The 14104-nt window shown below is 37.9% G+C and overlaps 1 protein-coding gene across 2 annotated transcripts in view; it reads left to right on the top strand.

Moving 5' to 3' along the window:
• The window catches only part of POLA1 (DNA polymerase alpha 1, catalytic subunit), a 311518-nt gene that overhangs the window by 37738 nt on the left and 259676 nt on the right, over positions 1-14104 (top strand). For both annotated transcript variants that reach the window (XM_059385000.1, XM_059385002.1), the window contains exons 17-23: positions 799-860; positions 2489-2578; positions 6163-6279; positions 7746-7921; positions 10054-10183; positions 10674-10793; positions 11854-11953. In XM_059385000.1, coding sequence (XP_059240983.1) covers positions 799-860; positions 2489-2578; positions 6163-6279; positions 7746-7921; positions 10054-10183; positions 10674-10793; positions 11854-11953 — 795 coding nt within the window. The remainder of the gene's footprint in view (positions 1-798; positions 861-2488; positions 2579-6162; positions 6280-7745; positions 7922-10053; positions 10184-10673; positions 10794-11853; positions 11954-14104) is intronic.

The following is a 14104-nucleotide window of genomic DNA, read 5'->3' as shown; positions in this document are numbered from 1 at the left end:
TAACCTCCTATTACATACATGATTTGCAAATATTTTCTCCCTTTTGTTAGGTCACCTTTTCATTTTGTTGATAGTTTTCTTTGCTCTGCAAGAGCTTTTTATTGTGATGTAGTCCTACTTGCTTATTTTTGCTTTTGATGCCTTTGCTTTTGGTGTCAAATCCAAAAATCATCACCAAGACCAATGTCAGGCAGCTTACTGCCTGTTTTCTTCTAAGAATTTAATGGTTTCGAGTTTTTATATTCACGTCTTCAATGCATTTTCCTTTAGTTTTTGTGTATGGTGTAAGATTGTGGTCCAGTTTCATTCTTTTACTTGTGGCTGTCTAGTTTTACCATTTAGTAAAGAGACTATTCTTTTCCCATTGTATATTCATGCCTCTTTTGTCAAAAATTAATTGATCATGTATGCACGCATTAATTTCTTGGATCTCTGTTCTGTTCCATTGATCTAGGTGTCTTTTTATCTTAGTACCATACTGTTTTGATGACTGCAGCTTTGGAGTATAGTTTGGAATCAGGGAGCATGACGTCTCTTGCTTTGTTCTTCTTTACCAAGATTGTTTGGGCTACTCGGTGTCTTTTGTGGTTCCATAATGAATTTTAGGATTGCTTGTTCTGGCTTTCCTTTTGAGGTCCAACAACATGACCGGTGGAAATACTTGGAACTCTTAACTCTTTAGAGGTAGGGGGTATTTGTTTATATTTAAGACAGTTTCCATTTGGAAACATGCAGCATGTGTATACTTGAAATTGGACTAAGAAGGTGATGGAATCTTTATTTTTTGCCTTCTTATAGTTGTGTCTAAACCGAAGGACTGTATTTTCCCATATACTTTCAAAGAAGACATTAAGGAAAAGGTAAGGAACTCATCATTTATTCCTTTTAAATATGAAGCATCTATTTGTTTAGGAAAAGAAAAAGAGGATGGTGTGGATTAGTAGACTAGGCTATTTTATGTGTTAATTTATTAGATCTGTTCTTGCTACATTGGACTATGGCATTTAATCCACTCAAAATGTATTAGAAATATGAAAGTAGAAACATTTAACAATGTTTAAATGTTTCGCCACCTGAAAATAATGAGAAAATAATGGGTAGGCTCAAATCCTCCTTCAGAGAGCTTAAGTGGAAATATTTCCAAAATGCATGATTACTGTTTTGATGAAGTATTGGGTAGAGCTCCTTCCCCCATCCTCCAGCTTGAAGAAAGCCAAGTGAAGTTGGGAATACTGTGGATAGTAAAGGGGACACATTTTGGAAAGATTGATATCGGCTAGTCAGAATTGATCAGTGATCTCTCAACTGCCAATATACTCCATGAAGTTTTCTTGGGTTGTTAATAAAATAGGGGTGGGAAAAAAGTAGTGTAATGTAGTGAGTCTGTCACAAAGGTAAATGTATTCAATGTAAAGAATTTGCTTTAGAGAGTGTTTCTTTTGTAAAATGTTTGTGTTCATAAATTTGTGAGTTGTTTTTCTTTTTTTAATATCCTCACTTGGCAAAATTTTAGCAACTATGTCAGGCTCCACTTATTTAAGTTGGCTGGAGAAGTCCAGCAGTCTGGGGGGTACTGTTGGATCAGGCTGTTATTTGTGAAGTGCTCTGAATTACCTATCCAAGTAAAATGATCTAGGAAAATTCATTTAGAGTCTAACTGATATTTGTAGCCAAGTTAGTTGTAGAAAACACATAGCTATCAACTTCCATTTTAAGAGTGTCTTAATAAGAGTGGATCTTTTGAATACCTGATTTATATTCAGTAATCTAAATGGAAGCCTTTTGTGTGAAGATAGGTTTTATTTTTACTGAAGACACCTATAATTCTTAAATGTATGTTTGTTTTCAGTCTAGTTTCTTATTTATGGGTTCTTACACCACTCATGGAGATTAGTTTATACAATCTTTGGGATTTCTTTGTGTGGCAAATACGTAAACAGTAAAGTCTACCAGGGATTATACAGGAAAGTAAGTGTGTTTTTGACAGGTACTTGGATTCATATGCTTGTTCATATGCGTCCAGATACACAAGTGTGTCCCTGTGGGGGGACATGTCTGCACTTCATAGTGCTCAGCATTTAAAGTTTTGCTTTATTTATACATTTACTTCTATGAGCTCCTTAGAGACTTTCAGCAGTTATTACTGTGAAACCTAGAATCAGCATTGCTTCATTTAGTTTTTAAAAAGATGGATTCTTTGTTTTTGTTTTTTTTAATATTTTATTTGTTTATTTTGAGAGAGAGAGAGAGAGCGCATGCACATGCACCTGACTAAGGGGGGGGGGGGGGAAGAGGCTCAGCAGGGAGTCCAGTGCCCAACTTGGGACTCGATCCCTGGACCCAAAGGCAGACACTTAACTGACTGAGCCCTCCAGGTGCCCCTGGGTGGATTCTTTTAATTCTCAGAAATCTAACCCTGCTTGAACAAGGAACTGAGTATAGTATTTAAAAGTAAAGAGTAAATGACTGGTATGTTTTTATCTAACAGAATGTGAAGGTTGAGATTGCTGCAACAGAAAGAACATTGCTAGGTTTTTTCCTCGCCAAAGTTCACAAAATTGATCCTGATATCATTGTGGTGAGTAGATGTCTCATCATGCCATAGGGGAGCTCCTCATTCCTTAATAGTTTTCTTTTCAGTACTTACTGAGCAGCAGAGAATCTTTTTTTTTTGATCTAGGTAAAATTGTATAACATGACTTAAGTTTCAGGTGTATAGTATTATAATTTGACGTCTGTATACACTACAAAGTGATGACTGCCAAGAGCCTCGTTACCGTTAGTCACCATAGCCTTCACTTTTTTTGCCCAACCCCCAAGTCCCTTTCCTTCTGGTAGTTAGCAGTGTGTTCTCTATCACTGTTTGTTTTTGTGTAATTTTGTTTGTTCATTTGTTTAGATTCCACATGCTTTAGGTTCCATATGATGAGTGAAATCTGACGTACTTCATTTAGCATAATACCCTCAAGGTCCATTCATGTTGCAAAAAGCGTGATATCATTCTTCCATTGTGTGTGCATGTACCACATCCTCTTTATCCATTCATCCGTTGATGGACAGTTTAGGTTGTTTTGATACCTTGGTTCTTATAAATGAACATAGGGCTGCATCTGTCATTTTGAATTAGTGTTTTCACATTCATATAAATACCCAAAGTGGAATAGCTGAATCATATTGTAGATTTATTCTTAATTTTTTTGAGGAATCTCCAAACTGATTTCTGCAGTGGCTGCATCAGTTTACATTCCCGCCAGTAATAGGAGAGTTCCTTTTTCTCCACTTCCTCTCTACTTGTTATTTCTTGTCCTTTTGATAATAGCCATTCTAATAGGTGTTGAGGTGGTTTTGATTTGTATTTCCCTAATAGTTAGTGACATTGAACATCTCTTCATGTGCCTATTGGCCATCTGTAGGTGTTTTTGGGAAATGTCTGTTCAGGTCCTCTGCCCATTTTTTAACTGGGTGGGTTTTTTTTTATTGTTCAGTTTATGAGTTCTTTATTTTTGAATCTTCAGAGAAGAAATGACCTTATGTACTGGTGGGAATTGCTGTAGTTTCTGCCAATAGAAAAGGGGAGGGAAGAGCCAGCCCACTATAAAGTAGTTATTTTCCTCTAAGAGAAAAGCAACTCATGTTATTGTTGAAGTTCAGGATATTCCACTTATTTCCACTTTAGAGAGACCAGCGTGTAAGTAAGTAAACTTGTGTTGACAGTGGGTTTCTCTGTATAGTGGCCAGAGGAGTTAATTCCCTTGATTTGGTGTCGGTCTCCAAAGTGTTAAGTATTTTCATTTTATGAGCTCAGTGGTTCTCTCTCTCTCTCTCTCTTTATTTTAAGTAGTAGCTACAACCCAACATGGGGCTCAAACTTACGACCCTAAGATCAAGAGTTGTATATTCTACTGATTGAGCCCGTAAGTTGCCCTGAGCTTAGTGGATCTCTATGACCTATTCTTTGAGAGGTCAGGGCTAGGATTTTTTTTTCCTCTTCATAACCAAATATATTCCCGTTAGATGGGAAGAGTAATAATTCATTGAATTATGTTTGCCCCAGTTTTTAAGAGTCATAAAGCAACATTTTGCTTTGCTCTGGCTTTAGTTTGATAGGATTTCTTCCTTTTTTTTCAGTTAATGGATCAAATTATGTTGTGCTTTTGGTTGTTTTGGAGGAAAGTAGGATATAAATGCATGTATTTTAAGTGTGATATTGGTAATTTGGTTATATGTAAGCCTTGCAAGAAATGTGTGGTATATATTTTTCCACATTCACTCTTGCTCTTGGACAACTTTCTTGACCATGGTGTGGCCAGATTACCTAGAGCCTATAGGTTGTTAGCAAGTGTCTGCTTCTCTTCCAGTATTCTAGGTATTACATATTTTGTTATACACCTTGAAAGCACCAGGAAGATTCTGTCCAGAATGTCCTGCTTTGGTACTCTGGCTCAGAACTAGGTCCTCACCCATTGTCCCCTAGTAGTATCTCTCAGACCCCAAGGAGATGTCTTGGTGCCTCGGATATCTGGCCTGCCTTAGGGTATTAGAGCCAAGTCTGTGTGTGAGAAGTCCAAACTGATCTGATATGAGAGAGAATCCTGACACTGGTGAGCATCTGTAATCCCAGGAATGATAATTTGGAAATGAGACTTTCTCATGTCCTTGTGTTTCTTAATTTAATAGACAAAACTGCCATAAATATATAGTGGTACACATTTTTGATTAAAATTAATAGATCCTGGATATCAACCTTTTGTCTGTACTGTCATTTGCAAATATCTTCTCCCATTCTGTGGGTTGCCTCTTTGTTTTTTTTGACTGTTTCCTTTGCTGTGCAGAAGCTTTTGATTTTGATGAAGTCCCAAAAGTTTATTTTCACTTTTGTTTCCTTTGCCTTTGGAGACATATCTTGAAAGAAGTTGCTGTGGCTGATATTGAAGAGATTACTGCCTATGTTCTCCTCTAGGATTCTGATGAATTCCTGTCTCACGCTGAGGTCTTTTATCCATTTTGAGTTTATCTTTGTGTACGGTGTAAGAGAATGGTCGAGTTTCATTCTTCTACCTATAGCTTCCCATGGTACACATTTTTAATTAAAATTAATAACAAGTGAGTCTATTGATCTGATTTGTTTTAAGCTTCATCTCGTTTTTAAGTAAACTGTAGACAGTGAACCATACTTTTCACATGATGGAAATTATCATTATAGATGTGGAAAATTTGGTTGCATTTTTGTTTATTTTATTTTATTTATTTACTTTTAAAGATTTTATTTATTTATTTGACAGATCAAGAGAGAGAGATTACAAGTAGGCAGAGAGGCAGGTAGTGGGGGTAAGCAGAATTCCCGATGAGCAGAGAGCCTGATGCGGGGCTCAATCCCGGGACCCTGAGATCATAGCCTGAGCTGAAGGCAGAGACTTAACCCAGTGAGCCACCCAGGTGCCCCTGTTTATTTTATTTTTAAGTAGGCTCCATGCCCAGTGTGGAGTCCAGTGTGGTGCTTGAACCCAGAAACCTGAGATTAAGACCTGAGCCAAAATCAAGAGTTGGATGCTTAACTGACTAAGCCATCCAGGTCTGTAGTTGCATTTTTGAGATAATTTATACTTGGTATAGTTTTGTTTCCTAATTTGAACTATCACCTGATATTGTATAGTTTGTTATGCATTGATTAAGAGTCTAAATCAGTAGTATTTGAACTCAGTTCTTTAAGAAGAGAGTAGATGCAGTTCCTGAGTTTTCTAAGAAGTCTGTATAAACTATTACACAACACAGGTAGGTTCTCAGATTTTAAGGAATTAAAATGGAAATATGTGAACATAGTTTTTACTGATCACGAAAAAGTATGGAACATAAAAATTTGCCTCTGAGACTGTGAGGCATGAGCAGCAAATTAAAAGACATCATATGAACCTTGCATCAATTAGGATGAAATAAAAGTTTACTCTAGCAATCTGCTTAGCAGCTTTGTTAATGTCAAGGCTAATGAATGCTGCTGATGAATACATTCCTGAAGAAGAAAGGACCCCAATCGAAGGTAAGCTCATGATGCCTTCAATTAGAGACCAGAAAAAAGAGAGGGCACAGAAATTCTGTGCATATGAAGATAAATCCTCTAATTTGCGTTTGTTATAATGTTACTGGCTGCCTTCTTTTTCTGACTAGGGTCATAATATTTATGGATTTGAACTGGAAGTGCTCCTGCAGAGAATTAATGTGTGCAAAGTTCCTCACTGGTCCAAGATAGGTCGACTGAAGCGATCCAACATGCCAAAGCTTGGGGTAATAATAGTTTTCAAAATCTTACTTCTTGACTTGACTTCTTTTTGTGGAATAGCTACCTGGGAACACACTGCTTCTTTGAGAATTGGTTGTCTTGTGAGAGGACATTTTAACTTTGGCACTAAACAATCTTTTCCTTTGAATGTAGCATTTTATTGGTTGAAACCACTGGTAGTTTTTAAAATTAGCTATTAGAACCTAGAGATGGCACATACATGTTACCTCCACTTTCAGCGTTACCGATGCTGTAGCCCTTAGAGCAGAGTTGCGGGGTTCAGAGATCAGTGAGTGTTAGCCTTCAGGACTGAGAGGGGAAGGAAGAGTGGGAGGGAGCTGACGTTGAATGTGTAAGAAGGCCGTGGGCTAAGTGCCTGTGTGTTAGTTGGCTGTCACAGCAACTCCAGTTTCCCTGTACTTCTCACAGGGATGACAGAACTTGTTCAAGGTTGTAGGGTTAAAACTGAGGTTTTAAACCTGGCCTGTCTTAACTTTAAATGTCTATGTATTTTTCATTCTACGTGCTTGTTTAACTTAGGGAGGCTTTGGTGGTTTTTGTATGAAGCCACCTTCATTTCCTAAGCCTGAGAGTGCTCTTTGCTTGAAGTCTTATTTTACTTAAAACTTCTAAGTAAAATGAGCATGTTGCCTCATCAGAAAACTTAGGAATCTGTACCTTTTTAAAATAGTCTCCAGTGGATTCTGCTGCTGCAGATTGGAGTTGGAGCTAGTGCTCTTGCTTCTTTTCCTGTTCTTATCTTTACAGTGTTAGAATTGTTATTAAGCTTCATCCCAGCACTTGATTTACCAACTCCTCACCCTTTCACAGTTTTCTTTATATGGCATCTTCTGAGGGAGGTCTACAATGACTACCCTATTTAAGGTGCAGCCCCCTGAATTCTCATTTTCATCACCCGTTCTAGTTTTTCTCTTTTCCATATGCTTATTACCTCCTAAAACTATATCGTTCCTTGCTTTTGATGTCTGTTTTTTTGTTGTCTATTTCAATTGAGATCAGTAGTCTTTTCTGTTTTGCTCACTGCTGTCTCCCTAGTGCTTAAAACAGTGTCAGCTACATAGTGGACATTCAGAAATATATTTTTAAAGATTTTATTTATTTGCTTGACAGAAAGAGGGAGAGAGAGAGAACAAGCAGGGGGAGCAGCAGGAGGAGAGGGAGAAGCAGGCTTTCTGCTCAGCAGCTCCTGATCAGCTCAGAGAGCCTGATATGGGCCTTGATCCCAGGACTAGGATCATGGGATCATGACCTGAGCTGAAGGCAGACGCTTAACCGACTGAGCCACCCAGGAGCCCCATACATTCAGAAATATTTGAGTGGCTGACTAAGTGAGTGAATGGGAGATTGAGAGTTTCTTCATTATAATTCTGGGCTCTTCAAAACAAGATAGAACAGAATGTTCCCAGTGTCTGCTCATCCGTGGGATTTGCTTTTTGTCCTCCCCTTGTAGGGCAGGGGTGGATTTGGTGAAAGAAATGCTACCTGTGGCCGAATGATCTGTGATGTGGAAATTTCAGCAAAGGAATTGATTCGCTGTAAAAGCTACCATTTGTCTGAACTTGTTCAACAGATTCTGAGAACCGAAAGATTTGAAATCCCAATGGAGAATGTACGAAATATGTACAGGTATGATCCTGGATGCTTTGGAGTTGGTGTGTTTTGAGCAATAGCAAGAGGCCATTGTCACCCCAGGCTGGAGGGACCAGGACTGTTTGGTCTCCTGGAGGGGGATCTGCCTTTGTGTCAGCACCAGCATCTGTTACTTTAATAACTTAAATTATTTTGTCTCTTGAAGTATTTTGATTTTATCAGTGTATGTTTTTCTCCCTTACTCATCCTAACCTCATATAGATGTTTCCTAAGAGCGGTTTGAAAATTGATGTGATAATGAGGTTTCTACCCTTAATTCTTTAATTCAGGAGATAGTGTAAATCTTTTAGAAATTAGAAAAACTGAGAATCACTAAGTTATATAGAGATATTACTTGATTATTTTTTCCTATCTTTATTGGAGTAAAATCGACAAATAGAAATTATATATATTTAAGGTATACAAACTGATGTTTGATAAATATATACATTATAAAACAATCACCGTAAGGTGATTTAACATATCCGTCACCTCACATGGTTACTATTTTTTTGTGGTTACAATACTTTAGATTTACCCTCTTTGCAAATTTTAAATATATGATAATATACAGTATTGTTAACTGTAGTCACATTGCTATATATTAGACCTCCAGAACTTACTCATTTTGTGCAACTGAATCTTTGCGCTTGATTATTTCCTAACAAAGTTTCTTCTGCTCCTCTTGCCACTTGCTCTTTTCTGCCCATTCTTCCCAAGTCCTTGAGCTGCTTGTCTTTCTGACTATATTCTTTCTAGGTGATCTTATCGAGTCTCAGAAATTTCAGTACCATGTGGGTGCTGACGCCTCCCTCTTGTGTATCTTCAGCTTAGATCTTTCCTTTGAATTCCAGACTCCTCTACCCAACTGCCTGTTTTACTTGATGTCTAATACGAACCTCCAGCCTGACTTGTTCAGAAGCTCAACTTCTGATCTTTTGCCCTAGGCTACTCTTGTAGTTCCTCCTTAAGAGTGACAGCTCTTATTTTTCCAGTACTCTTAGAAATCTCCAAAGTCCTATTTGGCCCCAAAACTTTGAGGCTTCCATGATTCCTCTTTCTGGTAGATATCCCATGTTTGAGCCATCACAGACTCCTGTCAGCTTTATCTTCAAAATATGTCTAGAGCTGACCACTTCTTTTCCTCTCCACTGAACCCATCCTGGTCTGCGCTACCCTCCTCTTTCCCCTGGTTTAATAGTCATAGTCAGCCTCTTTGTTGGTCTCTTTGCTTTTCCCCTTGATCCTTGCTGTCTGTTTTCAACCCAGGAACCAGAGTTATCTTGCTAAAGTTAAGTCAGATACTACACTCTGCTCAAAGTCTTCCAGTGACTGTTTCATTTAGAGTAAAAACCAGAGTTCTTGCTCTGCCTTACAAGGTCCTATACAGTGTTTCTCTCTCTACCTTTAACTCTGTCCTTCACTTTCCATCATGAGACCCTGCTCTCCTTTCTGGTCCTGAAAGTACCACATTTGTGGTCAGCTCAGAGCCTTTGAATGTGCTGTTCTGTTTGGCTGGATGCTCTTACCTCAGATACCCATTCAGAAGGATTGCTTCCTCACCTCTTCTGGTTCTTTATTCTAAGTGGACTCTTCCCTGGTTCCCTAACTAAAATTTCAATTTCTGCTCCTGATACTTAATATTTTCTTTGCTGCTTAATTTTTTCTCCTTAACACAGCATTATATAACCTACTATATATATGTATTTTAATTTATACTCTGTTTCCCCCATGAGGGCATAAGACCCATGAGGACAGGTAATTTTGTCTTTTGGTTACAGCCAGAATCAGAACTATGCCTGGCACATAGTCGTTGTATAACACATACTTATTAGGTGGAATGAATACAAGAATTTAGGTAGTTTTCAGGTCTTAGTTAACACATAATTTTATTTTATATTTGTGGGATTTTTTTGGGTGCATGTTTTAGAGGAGGGCTTTGGGATCAATGACATGAATGAATTCATGGTTTCATACCAGCCTTATTTTAAACTGTTTCCAAAGCCAAGGTGCCATTGCTCTGAAGTTACTCATACCAAAATTTTTTTGTAATGTTTTATGAAGTTCTGATTATAGTCATTGTTTCTTTTAATTACTTGATTCTGTTTCATTCTTACTTTTCTGTACAGTGAATCTTCTCATCTGTTGTACCTGTTGGAACATACCTGGAAAGATGCCAGGTTCATTTTGCAGATCATGTGTGAGCTAAATGTTCTTCCATTAGCATTGCAGATCACTAACATCGCTGGGAACATTATGGTAAATTTAACTTAGAAAGGGGGAAAAAGCATTTCCTGTTGGATTCAGTGTTTGCTTGGGGTAGTTGTTATATGATAATGAGTCTAAATGCATGCTTATAAAATGAGTAACTTGTATTCTGGAAGCTGGGCTGCTTTTGTGAAATGAACTGGCTGCGAGAAGGGGAGGAAAGCCAGGTGCAGTATGTTGAAATTTTGGTGAACATAAGGATCATTTCTAACATCTGGATGTGTCTGATGTGTGGAATGGTCTATTTGGGAGTAAAGAAATAGCCCAAGTGGTGTTAGTATTTTAAGCTTTCTTTGTCTCTTTTTAAGTACAATGCTTAAAGAAAATGGTAGAATGAATTTTGTACCTTCTTATTTTTGAAGCAGCCCTTATTAGGAAGAATGATTGTGGAGGAGGTGCTATGATTAAATTTACCACCTTAAAGTTGCTTTTGTTTGTTACAGTTTTGAGCTTAAATTAAAAAAGAAATTCTATTTAATAGTCTAGGACGCTGATGGGTGGACGATCCGAGCGTAATGAGTTCTTGTTGCTTCATGCATTTTATGAAAACAACTATATTGTGCCTGACAAGCAGATTTTCAGAAAGCCTCAGCAAAAACTGGTGGGTCCAAAATTGTGTAGTGTTTTGCCTTTTTTATTAAACCCTCCACCCCCCTTTTATTACCGAGATAGCTTTTTGCTGTGATAACTTCTGGTTCCAAAATTATTAATCTCCTGTATACTATAGAAATCATGTTAGTCATTCAGTTGTGTTTGTGTGGTGATTTCCTTCTTCACTTTTTCTGTGTAGATAAAAATTTTTTGTAAAATACGAAATTCTTTGAGGACAGCATTGAGTCTCTGAAGGGTGATCATACTAGGAAAGTGTTTTGCCATCTTAGCTGTATCCAGAGTTAGATACCAGTTAAACCTTTTATTTCCTTAAATGCATGAGCCTTTATTTTTTGTGGCTTTGTTGTGTTTTTATATGCTAATAGAATTAGGTCACCACATTGAGTTTTCTGAAATGGCCTCCATGATATTGGAAATAAAACTTAGCTACCGTTTTGTCATCACTGATAGCAACTGACTCAAAGAGGGGAAGTTAATGTTAAGATGATTCAAATACTTGTATTTGTTTTATGTACATTATCAAAACTGGTATAGAGAATGTTAACTTACAGGAGTTTGACTTCTGAAGTGTTGAGTATTCATCAATAATGAACTACTTGGAAATGAATTTTTAATATATGGACAAACTTACTTTAAGGTGTCCACACTAGTGAAAATAATGATCATATAAAATATTTAATATTTATATATCATGATTGTTAGAATAATGAATTTAAGAGGACTCTTACTGTATTAGATTTTATATAATATGAAGCATTGTAATTTTAGTATCCATTGATTTAAAAAATAAAAAGTTCTGTGAATTCAATAAAGTAGAATTTGCATATTTATAAACTTAGAGGTATAGTGTTTTGGTGACTCCCATGCTTGGCATTCATTTGGGTTTATGAACATAATATAGTAACTGTTGTTCCCCGCAGGCAGGACCACTAGCTAAAACTAAAGAACGTTTGTTAGAGTTGTGTATTGCAGTTGGAAAGGGGGGAATCATAAAACTTAATTGTTAATTAGTTGCTGGCTGGTGAAGTAACTTTTCCATTTGATATTAGGGAGATGAAGATGAAGATATAGATGGAGATGCCAATAAATATAAGAAAGGACGTAAGAAAGCAGCTTATGCTGGAGGCTTGGTATTGGACCCCAAAGCTGGTAAGGCTGTGCAGCAGGTGGCGTTCCCCTGGTGTTAAGGAATTTTTTAATGCAGACCTAGGCTTGAGAAACTCCAAGACCTGAATTATATTTTGTAGGTTAGCAAATAGGTCTTGTTTTGACCTTATTTTTGTCTTCTGTTCATGTGAAAATCTTGTTGGCCAGTCATCTGTCATGAATTAATACGAAGCTTTTTTTATTAATTATTTTATTAACATATAATGTATTATTTGCCCCAGGGGCACAGGTCTGTGAATTGTCAGGCTTACATACTTCACAGCACTCACCATATCACATACCCTCCCCAATGTCCATAACCCACCATCCTTTCCACACACCCCCCCAGCATCCCTCAGTTTGTTTTGTGAGATTAAGAGTCTCTAATGGTTTGTCTCCCTTCCGATCCCATCTTGTTTCATTTTTTCCTTCCCTACCACCGAAACCCTCTGCCTCTCAAATTCCTCATATCAGGGAGATCATATGATAATTGTCTTTCTCTGATTGACTTATTTCGCTCAGCATAATACTCTATAGTTCCATTCACATCATTGCAAATGGTAAGATTTCATTTTTTTTTGATGGCTTCATAGTATTGCATTGTGTGTGTATGTGTATATATATGTACACCACTTCTTCTTTATCCATTCATCAGTTGATGGACATCTAGGTTCTTTCTATAGTTCGGCTATTGTGGACATTGCTCTTATAAATACTCGGGTGCATGTGCCCCTTTTGATCACTACATTTGTATCTTTAGGGTAAATACCCAGTAGTGCAATTGCTAGGTCACAGGGTAGCTCTGTTTTCAACTTTTTGAGGGACCTCCATGCTGTTTTCCAGAGTGGCTGTACCAACATGCATTCCCACCAACAGTGCAGGAGGGCTCCCCCTTCCCCACATCCTCTCCAACATCTGTTGTTTCCTGACTTACTAGTTTTAGCTATTCTGACTGGTGTGAGGTGGTATCTCATTGTAGTTTTGATTTGTATTTCCCTGATGCCGAGTGATGTGGAGCACTTTTTCATGTATCTTTTGGCCATCTGGATGTCTTATTTGCCAAAATGTCTGTTCGTGTCCTCTGCCCATTTTTTTCGTTTGTTTGTTTTTTTTTTTTTTAAAGATTTTATTTATTTATTTGACAGAGAGAGATCACAAGTAGGCAGAGAGGCAGGCAGAGAGAGAGAGGGAAGCAGGCTTCCTGCGGAGCAGAGAGCCCGATGCGGGGCTCGATCCCAGGACCCTGAGATCATGACCCGAGCCGAAGGCAGCAGCCCAAACCACTGAGCCACCCAGGCGCCCCCTCTGCCCATTTTTTGATTGGATTATTTGCCCCCTCTGCCCATTTTTTGATTGGATTATTTGTTCTTTGGGTTTTGAGTTTGGTAAGTTCTTTATAGATTTTGGATACTGGCCCTTTATCTGATACATCATTTGCGAATATCTTCTCCATTCTGTCAGTTGTCTTTTGGTTTTGTTGACTGTTTCCTCTGCTCTGCAAAAGCTTTTGATCTTGATGAAGTCCCGGTAGTTCATTTTTGCCCTTGCTTCCCTTGCCTTTGGCGATGTTTCTAGGAAGAAGTTGCTGCAGCTGGGGTGGAAGAGGTTGCTGCCTGTGTTCTCTTCAAAGATTTTGATGGATTCCTATCTCACATTGAGGTCCTTTATCCATTTTGAGTCTATTTTTGTGTGTGGTATAAGGAAATGGTTCAGGGTCATTCTTTTGCTTGTGGCTGTCCGATTTTCCCAACACCATTTGTTGAAGAGACTGTCTCTTTTCCATTGGACATTCTTTCCTGCTTTGCTGAAAATTAGTTGACCATAGAGTTGAGGGTCTATTTCGGGGCTCTCTGTTCTGTTCCATTGATCTTTGTGTCTGTTTTTGTGCCAGTACCATACTGTCTTGATGATTACAGCTTTGTAATAGAACTTGAAGTCTGGAATTGTGATGCCACTAACTTTGGCTTTCTTTTTCAACATTCCTGTGGCTATTAGGGGTCTTTTATGGTTCCATGTAAGTTTTAGGATTATTTGTTCCATTTCTTTGAAGAAAAATTTTGGGTAGTTTGATAGGGATTGCATTAAATATGTAGATTGCTTTAGGTAGCATAGACATTTTCACAATATTTGTTCTTCCAGCCCATGAGCATGGAA

Source organism: Mustela nigripes, chromosome X (assembly GCF_022355385.1).
Source record: "Mustela nigripes isolate SB6536 chromosome X, MUSNIG.SB6536, whole genome shotgun sequence".
Classification (NCBI taxonomy): domain Eukaryota; kingdom Metazoa; phylum Chordata; class Mammalia; order Carnivora; family Mustelidae; genus Mustela; species Mustela nigripes.
This window is presented reverse-complemented; position numbering and strand designations above follow the sequence as displayed.